Below are 12,779 nucleotides of genomic sequence, written 5' to 3'. Positions count from 1 at the left end.
TCATACATCAGCCTTTCTCAAGATGCTTGTTTGCTCCTTGATGGATTAATGTGACCAGCGTGACAGAGACATTTCTGCTAAATTTATGTTGCATATAAAACAAATAGCAAACAGCCAAGTTCTAGGAGAGGTGGAAGTGCCTCTGCTCATCTTGAGGACACCACCAAATGATCTGTCACTGTCTACACACTTCTTACCTACTCTGAGTAACACCTATGGCTTTTCTTGTGGCTTGAAGATACTAGAAAATAAATATTTCCTCTGTTTTCTTCCCATTTGTTGTCTTTTTACAATTGGCAGCAAACAAAGTGCCCGAGTTCCTCATGTTAAGTCAGTCAGCTTTCATGTCATGTCTTTCAGAGAGGTCATTTTAGGGTGTGGGGACTTACTAATTTTAAATTAGTGAGTTGTGGCTATATGAACATGCATGTTGGCAGCAGTGTTAAAGGTCACTTTTTTTCCCCATTATTTCTTATTCCTTTTAAGGTTCTGGGATAAGCAAGTTCACTGCAGAGGACTCACAGGATGTCCAAGGTGTGCCTACAGTTGCTCTCTTTGTTCATAAATGCATCTGTAGGTGCCTAAAGGAAACTCACCAAAATATTCACGGATATAAAAATACACATTATTTTTGGTTTCTGAGCACTTAACAGCTCAAAGACAGTTTGGACTAAAGGAAAGTGTCTGCCTTCTGCAGACAGTTTGGTCTTTTGAGTACCACCACTGCCCAGCTGAGTACGTGGTGCGGAGCAAGAGCCGCGTCTGTTTAACACTGAACACCCCCTGGAGATGCTTTAAAAGCTTTGAGCTCTGTTTTCAGTCATGCTCAGGGTTTGATGGATGTAAATGCAGAGGAATTATCAAAGCTGAACCTGTGATGGCCCTTGGCAGGGACAGCAGCCTCAGTGACCATTGAGAGACCATCATCTGTCATCATGCAAAACTCACTTCTTCATGGTCATTGCTTCAAATCTAAAACACAGCACTCTCCTCCCAAATCTGTCTCTTTCTACAGAGTGCTGAGAGGTGCCAGTGCCTAACAGCTGTTGAGCTGGCATGGGCAAGGTGCTGCGTGAACCTGAGGGATGCAGCAGTCCTTCCCCTTGAGCATCATTCTTCACATTGCAAAGCCCTTAGTGCTAGGAAATTTATTCTGTGTTTCAAGGGATCCATCAGTCCTGTAGCCTGGATGCCTCTGGTTTAGCCATGAACAGTGGCAGCAGTGCCAGTCTCTTCCCCCTCTGGAATATGATTAGATGTTGAGTTTCTACTATTCTTAAGTCAAGGCTGCTACTTGAGAAGGAGGGTTTAGGAGGTGTTTAAGTGTCCCCTGGTTGTTTGGTGGAAATCAAACAAAAAATTGGCTGCTGATCCAGAGGCAGCCCATGGCCTGTTTCCTAGCATCTCATCCAGCCACAACTGCTCGAATGCTGCAGCTCCTGCTCTTCACTGGGCAGATTGGTGTTCAAGGGTGCTCACTATCCCAGCACCCTGGGTGCTTGTATTAGTGCTCACAACTCCAGAGACAGGCTGCAAAAGAAATAGCATAGTCAGTCAATATCAAGGCTTCAAATCTTCATTTTATCCACTGCAGGAAGCTGTTCCTTTATCTTCCCATCTCACCACCACTGGCATTTTCCTAATGAAGTTCTTTGGTTTCATCCTTCCTGCCTTTCTGCTTCTTCTGTTCCCTCTTGTAACTCTTACAGGCACACTTACCCTCCCCTGACCCCATGGATACCCCTTCCTGGGGCCCATTGCCTAGATGAAGGGTGTATTTGGAGGGAGTAATCCACATGCACCAGTTCTGTCATGAGGGATTGCTGTTTGTAAGCCAAAAATCTCTGCAACTCTTTTAAGCAACTGTTGGTTTGGCTAAATGTCAGCAACTGGCCTCAAAATGACCCATTCTGATAATCACATATGAAGTAAAGAGAAGTTCCAGGTAGGTGACAGCAAAGGAATATTTTCTGTTTGTAAGGGAAAGTCATCAGCCTTCTGGACTAGCAAATTGCTTCTGGTGGTTTTTATCCTTTTCCCCCCCTCTTTTTTCAATCAGCTGTACATTTTATGCTAGAAAAATTATGATTTTCTGCATCAATGATCAAAACTTAGGGAGTTTAACTCTTATTTCTGCCTGTGTGCAAAATTAATCCCATTGTTGGTATTCTCCTGGTTTATTTTGCCTCTCTGCTGCCTGGGACTGAGTTAGCTGAGATTTGTTGCAGTGATTTCAGTGAGTGACATGACATTCTTCCTTTGGGAGATATTATGAACTGGCTTTGATTTTAGGATTGACAGCCATATAATTGGAAGTTCAGTCATTAGGTGGATCAGCTTTAAAGAGGAAAAGTAAGGGCAAGGCAATTTCTGAAATCAGAGCAGGCTTTGGGGAGTATTAGATCTGGCAGAGTATTGCTGCAGAGCAGTCTTAATATGATGACTGTGAAGGAGGAAGGAAGGAAGCATAGCTGCTTTTATAGATTCCTCTAAGCATGGTCCAATTTTCACCACAGGCAGGGCTCTCTGCACATCTTGGGTAAGGCTTCAATTATAGTGAGAAATAATCATAATGAGTAACAATTAGGAATAATGCATGTTGGTACAGTCGAGGTACAGTGTGGTATAAACCCTTTGAAGGGGTAGTGGTGGTATAAAGAAATTTCCCATCCTGGGATAATGTTTCTGCTTCAGGCAGTGAAAAAGTAATTAGTGAGTGACAAATACTACTAAATCAGTGTGGACTAGCTGTGTATTTTGAACATGGCCTGCAGATTATAATCCAGCGGAGGTTTGTCATCTAAAATCATTGCTGAAGAAAGGAAGGGGAAAAAAGGGGGGAAAGAAATACTTTCTCTCTCCTGTCTCTGCATAAAAGCACAGGATGTTTCATGTGGCAGAAGATGGCCCAAAGCTTAACAACCTCATTTGCTGAACTTCCATTTCACTGCAGTCAGTATTAATAGCTTCACAATGAATAGATTAGATGCTGCAAGTGACAACAAACCTATTTGAGAGAAATTTAATAGGGAAGTTTATTGAAGTTTATTAACTGAATCCTGTTGGCTATTATAAGAACAGAGCTCGATAAATCTAAATGTCAGAGCATTCGTTGGAAGGAACTTGGAAAAATGCTGAAAATACCTGCTGTCCTCCAGCAAATATGTGTGATTTTGCTTGTCATAATTGCATTTGTTGTTAGAACAAATTGTGAACACATGGAAGACCAGAATTCATTAAATACTTGAAAGCTCTACCTGTAGAAAAGGACACTGTGGAATGCTGGTAAGGAAAGTCTCAAAGAAAACCAGAGCTTTGACTCCTACAGGCCTACTTTTGTTTCCCTGGGAGCAAAGTAGAATAAGTTAATACTGAGTGAAATATAAAACCAGCCAGAATTTACAAACTGAAATCAGTGCAGAGAGGCTATTCCAGTGACATTCCAGTCTGAGCTATTTACTACATTTAGGGTAAGGCAGTGTGTGTTATGGAGTTGTTTTAATGGACACTTAGAGGAAGACTGAGCTCTTACCACACCATTTGTGTCGAAGCTAAACCATGTCCCTTCGTAGCTGAGTTCTACCTTCAGGGAATGGTCCATGTTCTTCCTGGCTGTCACTAGTCCCTGCAGGGTAGTCTGAAGTCAAGGACATGACGTGCAGGAAGCTGAGCGACCTGGTTCATGGTGGAGTGAACCACAAGATAACTTGGGTGCTTCAGGAATCAGAGCAGACAGGAGTATAGCACTGTGCCCTTACCTTGTGGAAAGGGAGCTGCATTGCTGGCAAAATAGGGCAGAAACAGGATTGAGATTGACTGAAAACACAACAAAACAAACAAAAAAGCCCAAGAAAATCTACATTTTGGAATTGCTGGGTCAGAGACAATGAAGCATTTTGTTATAACTCAAATGTGCTTTTTCCAAACTACTTCTGTTTCTATTCCAATAAAAAGTTTAAATGATACAAAAAAAAGTCAAAGTCAGCTTTCATGTCAGCCACTCTTCTGGAACAAAAGGGGAAAACATTTAATTTAGACAATAGTGATTTTGTATGGACATTTTTTAAGCATTGAATAGTTCATCCAATAAATTCGTAAGCTGGTCCGTTCTCCTTTCTCAGCAAAACTGCTCTTCTGTCACATCTGCTGGGCAGTGGGGGAATCTCTCCAATCCCCTGCTAAAATGCACATACCAAAAATATTTTGGTATGCAATTGAAAAGACCAGAAGTCAAAGAAGATACATGGTGGTGGTGTTGCCTCTGCAGACAGATGATCCCAGTTAAAGCAATGCTGTTCAAACCCTTTCAGCCAGGCAGAACCATGGTGAGTTGACAGTATTATTCAGAAAATCTGAAGGAGCAGTTGAATCCATTTCCCTTCCAGCTGGGTAGACCATGGAGATGATTCACAGTAACCTGTGTGGCTTTGTCAGCCAGCTGCCCACAAGAAATTTTTTTGAATTTTATTCCTGAGTGCTGCAGTCTAGAGTCTGGCAACATGTGCCTGTGATCATCATTTTCATCCTTTGCTTTCAGTGAGTGAATAAGCCATACTTGTGTTTAACAAGGTGTAGTTTTCCCATACAGTCATTACACAAATCTCTTCCAAAAAAATTATCACTACATTCACTGTTATCCTGCATCAAGGACATGAATTTCTGCCTTAGAAAGGAAATAAAACATTCCATTTGGTTGCATACTGTCATTAAAATAATACCTACTTTCATAGCCACAGAAATCAGCTAAGTGTAGCTATCTGAATCCTTTGTGTCTGGTTACAGTGATGTTAAAAATTGTGTGATTTTCATCTTCTTTGTCCTGGTTGGTTTTCCTAACAGCTTTTCTCACTTTGCAAGTCAAAAGTGCTACCTTACAGATCTCTCCCTGCACCCTGAGCACAGGCCATGGCTTCTCCTGGCCTTTTAAATCCAGGAATGGCTGGATCTGTGGTGCTTGAATCAGGAGGATCACCTATGCTATGAGAGGAGCAGGAGCATCTCTGTGTTACCCAGTGAATACTTGCCTTCTGAAAGGCCATCATCTCTTTCTCCTTGTGATCACAGCCTACAAATCCTTCATTTGAGGAAATCTAGTGTCAGGAAGCCTCGAACTAAGCGCTGGCCTTTACAGAAACCTGAATTTGAGTGTAACTTTGGATGTTAGAGCTGACCTGGTAGCTGTGTTTTGCTCTGAACTTTGGTTGAATACCAGTGGAAACAAGGAGACTTGGGACTGTAGTTGTACCAGTGTGGTAGCAGGGAGTATTTTTGTAGAGGTGTGAGTTCTGCTGTTAAATGTTTGCTGGTTGTGATGATATCATCACACTCTAAAAGGTGAACCTGTGGGTTTGAACCCATCTTTTTCCCAACCCCAAGTTCATGCTCTCACATGTACACAGCATGATAGGGGTTTGGAAACAGAATGCATTTGCTTTCAGCAGGGTGCCTTTGACTAGCAGAACTGAAGGTGATTCAGCACATCTGGATAGAAGGCTGTTCCCCCAACTGAAAATAAAGAATTGAGGCTGTGTGCTGGGCTTAGGTGGTTCAGCAGATGGCAAAGAAGGGATTTGTATAGGAGCTGCTATTGCTGGAATGTAGGAAAGCAAGGATGACACAGAGCTGTGGGGTTTGCTGGGCGAGATCTGTGTTGCACTGCAGATGCTGAGAGCCGAGGATCCAGCAGTAAGTGAATAAATAAAAGTAAGTGATGATAACTGCTGCCTGCTGAGGATATTAGGCACATTGCCAATGCTGGGCCAGACAGCTGCCAAGGGTTCCATCCCAAGAGTGCTCTGACATGGAGGAGATTCCAGGCAGTCGACAGGCACTTGCAGCCCTGATCTTTCTGTTTCTTGGGCCCCTGGACATGCACTGACCTTTATGTTGGCAGCCCCAGTGATGCGCACTCACACAAAGGACTGCAGAATAACCCTCTTTGCTATCCACCATGACGTTTTGGGAGAGCATGCTGCTATCATCCCATGCTTACTTTATTGGGGTTTTGTTGGCTTTCTGTTACCAAGGACATTTTCATGCAAATGAGGTCACAGTTCCATAGTCTACCTGCTCCTTCTGCTCCTGCCTCATCTGCAGACCTAATCTGCTCTTCCTAATAGTGCCGTTGGTTGCTATAGCAATGATAAAGTGGTATAAAAAAGTCAGGGTGATACTTAAATGTATGGTTGGTATTACATTTTTCTTTTTTTCTCCTGGGAAAGAGAAACCAAATTATGAGGGGTTTGTTGTTTCCTTTTTTTTCAGGAGGGGAGGGGTTTGGTGTACTGCTGTTTTATCAAAAGGTTTAACTGTGGGCTTTTTGGACCCTGGATGCAATCCTCTCTCAGCACTCTTTTAGGCTGGGAATTTTGCAACTCAAGAGCAGTTAGTAAGAAACAAGAGCCCAAATCTATGAATACAGGGTACATATCATTTTGTATTTAAGATGCCAAAGTTACATTTATTGTGTCACGCAAAGAGTATGATGTTTGTGAGCTCACCCTGATGGGAACCTGCTTCAGAGTGCTTAGGGCCCAATTGGCTCTCTGAAAGTCTTGAAGGATATCTGAACATGTTAGCAGAGGGTTTGTTTTGTATTTGCACCAGGAGACTTACTCAGCACTGCCATTGAAAGTGGCATTTTGAACAGTGAATTAAAAGATCTTAATGAAATCAGGGGAGAGGAAAGCAGAAGATGGCATATTTTTGTTCAGTTGCTGCATACAGGAATGGGTGGCTGTCGTACCAAGCCCTGTCTTTTACACATCCAAGAATAAAAATTACTGTCTTATTCTGTATTTTCAACTTTTTTTGCCAAGTCTGTAGTCAGAATCATGGATCTGTATTAAAAGTTGTCTGAAGGGGCCATATTTGTGTGAATTCAGCTCATTTGGGAGCCCACCATGCTAGTAAATGTAAACAAGCAAAACCTACATTTAAGTGCTTACACAGGTTGATCCCTTCTTTCTTGTCACAATCTGAGAGCATCCCTCATGCAAAACAGCTTCTCCTGCCCAGCTGTGGCGGGATCAGCTTATTCCTGTCTGCTGGGGTTCACTAGGAAGGATCAGGCCATGGATATATTGAGTGAGATGCTCTTTCTGGCAGCTGGCATTTAAAGGCACCTCAAGCTAAAGTGCTCAAAAGCCCACCGTGCGTATATTTTTCATATCAATTCTCATAGGGACTGAGTTGGAGATTGAGTTAAATCTCAGACGGGAGGATTATATCACTTCTGAGTTTATGGCTGGCATTAACTCTGGACATTCTCATTACTTGTATAAAAGTGAGACCCTTTTTAAATCTTTCATGGCCTGGCTTGATTAAAAGTGGGATGAAAGCAGAAACAATTTTAATGGCCTTAGTGCTCACTGGTATAAAACTAGTGCAAAACGAGAAATGGTTCCTACAGTCTCTCATCCCAGATGTATTTGAGATTGAGAGAAAACACATTGCCAGAAAGAAAGAATTGACTCATTTACCTATTAGTTACATTCAAGGTTACTTAGTTAAGCGTTCATATAATGTTTTCTTACAGGAGACAGCTTTGTTTCCTTATTTTCAAACACAGCAGCTCATCTTGCTTTCCATCAGCATAGACAAAAATATCAGGTGAGAGAAAACAAGTATTTTTTTTCCAGCTGCATGTGTTGAGGAGCCTCCCTGGCATGCAGCCCCCATACAACGCTGCCTTCTACTTTGTCCTGTGCTCAAAAGACCGATTAAGCGATCCGCTAATGTCATATGCCTGGGGCTGGGAAGTGCTGGGGGATGATGAGGGAGAGGCAAGAAACAGTCTACTGTCTCCTCTACCTGCAAAGACACGGAAATACCATCCCAGGCCTGCATACAAACACAGCAGGAGGCAGCCTCCACCTAGCCTGAGGTTTGGCCAGTTTTTGCCTTCCTGTAAATAATTAGTAGGTGTGAGCTTTCAGAGAACTCTCTGCTAAAGGGATTTGTATCAGCCATAGGCGCTTAGGGTTTATATGTCATCATCAACTCCATCCAAAGAGATTGTATCCAGTGCCCTACATACCTTGCAAAGACAGCCTTCACCTCGGCACGGCGCCACCTCCACACCTAAAAGAGGCAAATGGGGTCTCCATGCCTCAGAAAAGCATTCCTGAACAATGGTAAAAGCATTCCTGAAAGAGTTACTGGTTTTGAGGATTGGCTTTTCAGTTACTTCTTTGGGTTTAGGCTATGGGATGTTGGCGACAGGCAGGTCACCTGAGCCCTCTGACAGTCCCGTCCTAACTAGTTCTAGTTGTTCCACTAGTGCCTTACTTTCCTGGTGAAAAGGTTTTGTCTTTACAGTTTAGTCTTGAAAGTTAAAAACCATGGTCATCCTTCCTGCTCTAGAATTCAGTGGGATTGGCCCTGAAGGGCAAGTGTTTTTTATTTGGTCATGTCTCTGGAGATTAGAAGAGGTTTAGAGCAAGGGCTTAAGGGTTTTTCATCCTGTAGGTCAGCTAAAAGGTAGGGGGAGACACTGCTTTCTGGGTTGATGCCTGCAATAGCAATTGAGCAGCCACTTGCCAAGCCATGATGATCCTGAAAAGCACAGGTCCAGAGGCTGAGTCTCCAAGGGGTAAACCAAAGAGCAAAGGACAACTTCTGGGCTGAGTGTTTGGAAACAGCAGCAAAGAGGTGTGGGAGTGGGGAAACAACGTGTTTGTGGGGCACACAGAGAGCCTTGAGACGTGCACTTTGTGGCCACTCTCATTCCTGATAGAAATGCCAGATGGAGCTGTAGTGTTGTCACCTTCCAGGATGGATTGAGGTGGTTGTGGATGTTCTTGATGGTGGTATCTGAGAAACAGCTGAAGTGAAGCCCTCTTAGACATGAGAAAGAGCTGCTGTCTGAGAAGTGCTGAGAGCCTTTGGAGAGGCTGCGTTCTCCATCCTTTCTCTATAATTCTGCCTTTTTGATTCAGATGTGTTGTGGAGTGGTAAAAGAGATCCTAGCACATAGTGGGAGTTGAATGTGCTGTTGTCTGTTAGTCATTATATATATATATTTTTTTTATTATTCATTTGGCACTTTCCGGAGACTTTTCCCCCCACATTGTGTAGGCTGCCATCTTCCTTTCTTTCTTTGTAGCAAGCATGTGGGCGCAGCCTTGCTTACACTCCGAGCAACTGGGGAACCACCATAAATGTAGCTTATCCGCTTTCTGATACATTTTCTTTTGCGTTGGTTTGGATTTGTGCATCGTCAGTAACATCTGTTCTGCTTTAGTGGCATACAGTTTTCCGAGTCTAATTAGCTGGCTGCTTGTAATCAGGACTATTTCAACTGTTGTCATTCTGAATGTTCTTTTTCCCTTTTTTTTAATACCACATTTGCCTGATTGACCTTTTTTGTTGTTTTTTTTCTCTGTCTTTCTATCGGGCTGCTCCAGGAGCCATGGCTAATCATCTTATAACCAATGCTCTGCTTCGTCCTCATGGCACTAACAACCCTTATAATACATTGCTCGGGGAATCGGCGGTCTATAACAACCCTTCTGTCAGCATGTACAACGCACAAGGTGTGCTGGAGTTTCTCTCTAATTTTTCTAGTGAGAATTCCATTTTCTGTGGCTTATTTTGGCCCATTTCTTTCTTTTTTTTCTTCCCTTTTCTTTTTCTCTCCCCACGCACACACACTTTTTTTTTTGGAACTGGGCACAAAAAAAAGATCCCCTCCCCTTCCTTCCATTTCAATGCATCTTTCCGTCTTCCAGATGCTATTTTTCCATGAGCAATCCAATTCACTTTGAAAGACTCTTGTTGGTTTTACTCAAAGCATTCACAGTGTTTTGATTTTGATTTTTTTTTTCTTTATTCAGTCTCCTTGCTTTTGTATTGTTTTGGACTTCAGTGTGTGTGTGTGTGTGTTTTGTCAGACACATCCATTCCTCTCTTTGTTGTCCGTGCATTTCCTTGTTAAACCATTCATTTCAGAAACAGGAACACCACTGAAGGTAAGTGAAGCTAAACTGGCCTTTGCCACCAAAGCTGCTTTCATTTGAAATGGCCTGGAGAATTGTGGCTAGCAGTGCACTGGTTTGCACAGAGAGTAGAATGCAAAATAAAACAAAACTGCGCTTGATCTCTAAGGAAAATGACAGTTGAAGCAAGAAGTGTAGGCCAGCTCCAAAGAGCAGAGCTGAGATAAGAAATGTTTTGCCGTTTGCATTTATACATTTTATCTGTTCAACTGGGGGGGAGGGAAACAGAAAAAAGGTGTAGTGAATCTAGATAATCTTTGGTATCCTCCTTTTGGCAACAGAAAAGAGGCAGGTAGAGTCAGTTGTACCTAATGGAGGTTTCTGCTATGGAAGTCACTCTCTTGTCACCTACATGTTTGTCTCTGCTCTGGCTTCTGTGAGAAGAGACATTGTTTGTAAGCTGATGTCCTGGTGCTTCTGTGAGGGAGAAGTAGATGTGTTTAAGTAGGGCCTGAGGAGGAGATGGGGAGTGTGGAGCTCTGACAGCTCCTGTCTCTTATTGACTCCATCCTGCTCTGCCCCTTCCATGGGTTTGGGGTTTTTTTGGTCTTACTTGTAAGGTGGCTGAATCACTGCAGAGTAGCACTGCATTCCAGTGCAAGTGTGCCAGCACTCTGTCAGCTCGCCACTCTCAATGAAGACATCAGTTCCCAGTAAAGGATATCCAAGAAAGGGAAAATAATGATGGTTATAATGCAAGCAGGAAAGCCCTCTTTGTACTCTATGGCAGCATGTTTTTTGTGACAGAAATAGTTGAGCTGTATCAGTAGGGTATTTGCATTCAAAGCACAAGGAAAGCACACATTTGACCTTTTTGCTGTTTATTAACTTCCTAAACTATGCTAACTTTGTGCAATAAATTTGCTTCCAAGAATGCTTTTTCAAAAAGGGGCTACTGTTAAACATGAAATGCTCTGAATTTTAAGAATTTCAGTGTACTGCAAATGTTGAAATGAGCTTTGATGTTCTGACTAGCTTCTTGCATGATAACCTTGAGGTGTGGGAGTCTTTTAAATCAAATGGCAACAGGTAATGTTGGGTCAGCTTTTGCCTTAAGAGGAGTCCTGATGTTCAGGTCTGGGTACTGTAACTGAACCCAGGTGATTTGGGCAGAAATGTGCATTACATGTATTTTAATAATTTTGTGTTCTTCAAATTTTTAATACTAGAATCTGATACAGTTACCTGAGCTAACACAATGTTATTCCACAAAAATAGCGTGATTTTTTTGCAAGTGCTATTCTGTTCAACACAGATAAGTAACAGCAAAACCTATCCAGGCTTCATCCATGGGAGATGAAGAAAGAGAATGGGACCAACACTGGTCCCATTTAAGCTCCTGGAGCTTTGCCATTGACTTCAGAGGGAGCAAAACCCAACCCATTCTTTTCAGGAGGCTGCAAGTTAATTAATGACCACAGAACTGGTATAGCTATTAGTTTTCAAACTGCTTAGGTCTCTGGACAATTACAAACTGTGAATATTAGGAGATCCCGTGGCAGAAATGAAGGGTAGCAAAACCAACTAGGCCTAGTGGTCTTGGTGGCCCTTTGGGGTTTACAGATGCTGCACCAGCAGGAATGCTAAAGCCAGGAGAGTGCATTGTAAAAGTAGATGCTGTCATCATCTCTGCGTGTGCCTGGGCTGTGGTTGGCATGCAATGAGGCATTGTTAGCTAACACCATCCAACTAACTCATTCCACATCACTAAGACTGTGATTTTTTTTTTTTTTTTGTACCTTCATGTACCACTTCCGGTGCTGGCCATGGATGGGACAGGATACCCTAAGGAACAAGGGACTGATCTGGTCCACCTGTTTCTTTCCTTTTCCCCAGTTATGTCTTTTAAAATACTATCTCTGCTTAGGCCAGAGCTGCCACATCTGTGGTAGACAATCACCAGGGGCAGGAAGTCCTAGAAATTACCCTTGGAAAGACGGGGGGAATCAGATCTTAAAAGGCCAAAATCCCGTGTTTCAGTGGCATAAGTGAGTCCTTGATAGGACACAGAGTGTAGAGGAAGGAGGAGATGGTAGGTGGGGGGCCAAGTGCTCACTGTCATTGGAAGCTGAGGGACGTACACTGGCTCAGTCTCTCCAAAGCAGGAAAACATCCCAATACATTTTGTCAGAACTAATTTTGAGAGAAAGTGTTCACAAGCACTAATTACCATTAACAAGCTCTACTTATAATCCAACGTGCCACAGACCACTGAAGAGTGGGAAGCTGAGCGTTATCACTGCTTCTTCATCTTATTCTCTGACTTTTCTTGTTTTAAGCCTTTCTTAACAGTTTCATTTAGCAATGCCATTATTCAAACTACTGTTCCTCTTTTTTTTGTTTCTTTTTTTTGCCAAGTCCATATAGTTTGCCATATGTTTGGTTAAGGTAAAAATCAGACTTACCAAAGTTTGTAAAATGCCAGCAGCCCCATGATGAGCAAAGTCATACTCTTACAAAGCACTATTGCAAAAGATGGACGGCAAAACATTTTTAGCAAGGAAACAGATTTCAGTTTCAACTGCCAGGGGTTATTATACCTAACAGTAAGTAAAGCCATTAATTTTAAGACTTTAGAAGTAACAATGGCAGTGCCTGTCTTTTCAAACATGACTGTTACCAGCTTTAGACTTTTCTTAAATTTCCTGGCATTATTTCTTCATTTGTGTTGCACGCTGAGCATTTTATAATGGCATTGGAAAACAATTGAAGTGTGATAATTTTTTAAATAAAAATGTAGACTATTGAATATTGTGCATAAAATACTTTTTTTCTGTCTAA

General features: G+C 42.3%; 1 protein-coding gene across 15 annotated transcripts in view; it reads left to right on the top strand.

Annotated features, from left to right (window-relative positions):
• Positions 1–12,779, top strand: part of ADGRL3 (adhesion G protein-coupled receptor L3) — a 491,337-nt gene that overhangs the window by 463,694 nt on the left and 14,864 nt on the right. Inside the window, exon 23 of one of the 15 annotated variants that reach the window (XM_083862080.1) lies at positions 9,408–9,536. The exons of the other annotated variants lie outside the window; for them this stretch is intronic. Coding sequence (XP_083718206.1) covers positions 9,408–9,536 — 129 coding nt within the window. The remainder of the gene's footprint in view (positions 1–9,407; positions 9,537–12,779) is intronic. 15 annotated transcript variants of the gene reach the window in all.

Source organism: Zosterops lateralis (genome assembly GCF_965231275.1).
Source record: "Zosterops lateralis genome assembly, chromosome: 5".
NCBI classification, from domain to species: domain Eukaryota; kingdom Metazoa; phylum Chordata; class Aves; order Passeriformes; family Zosteropidae; genus Zosterops; species Zosterops lateralis.
Note: the sequence above shows the minus strand (reverse complement) of the source record. Positions and strands in the feature narration are given on the sequence as shown.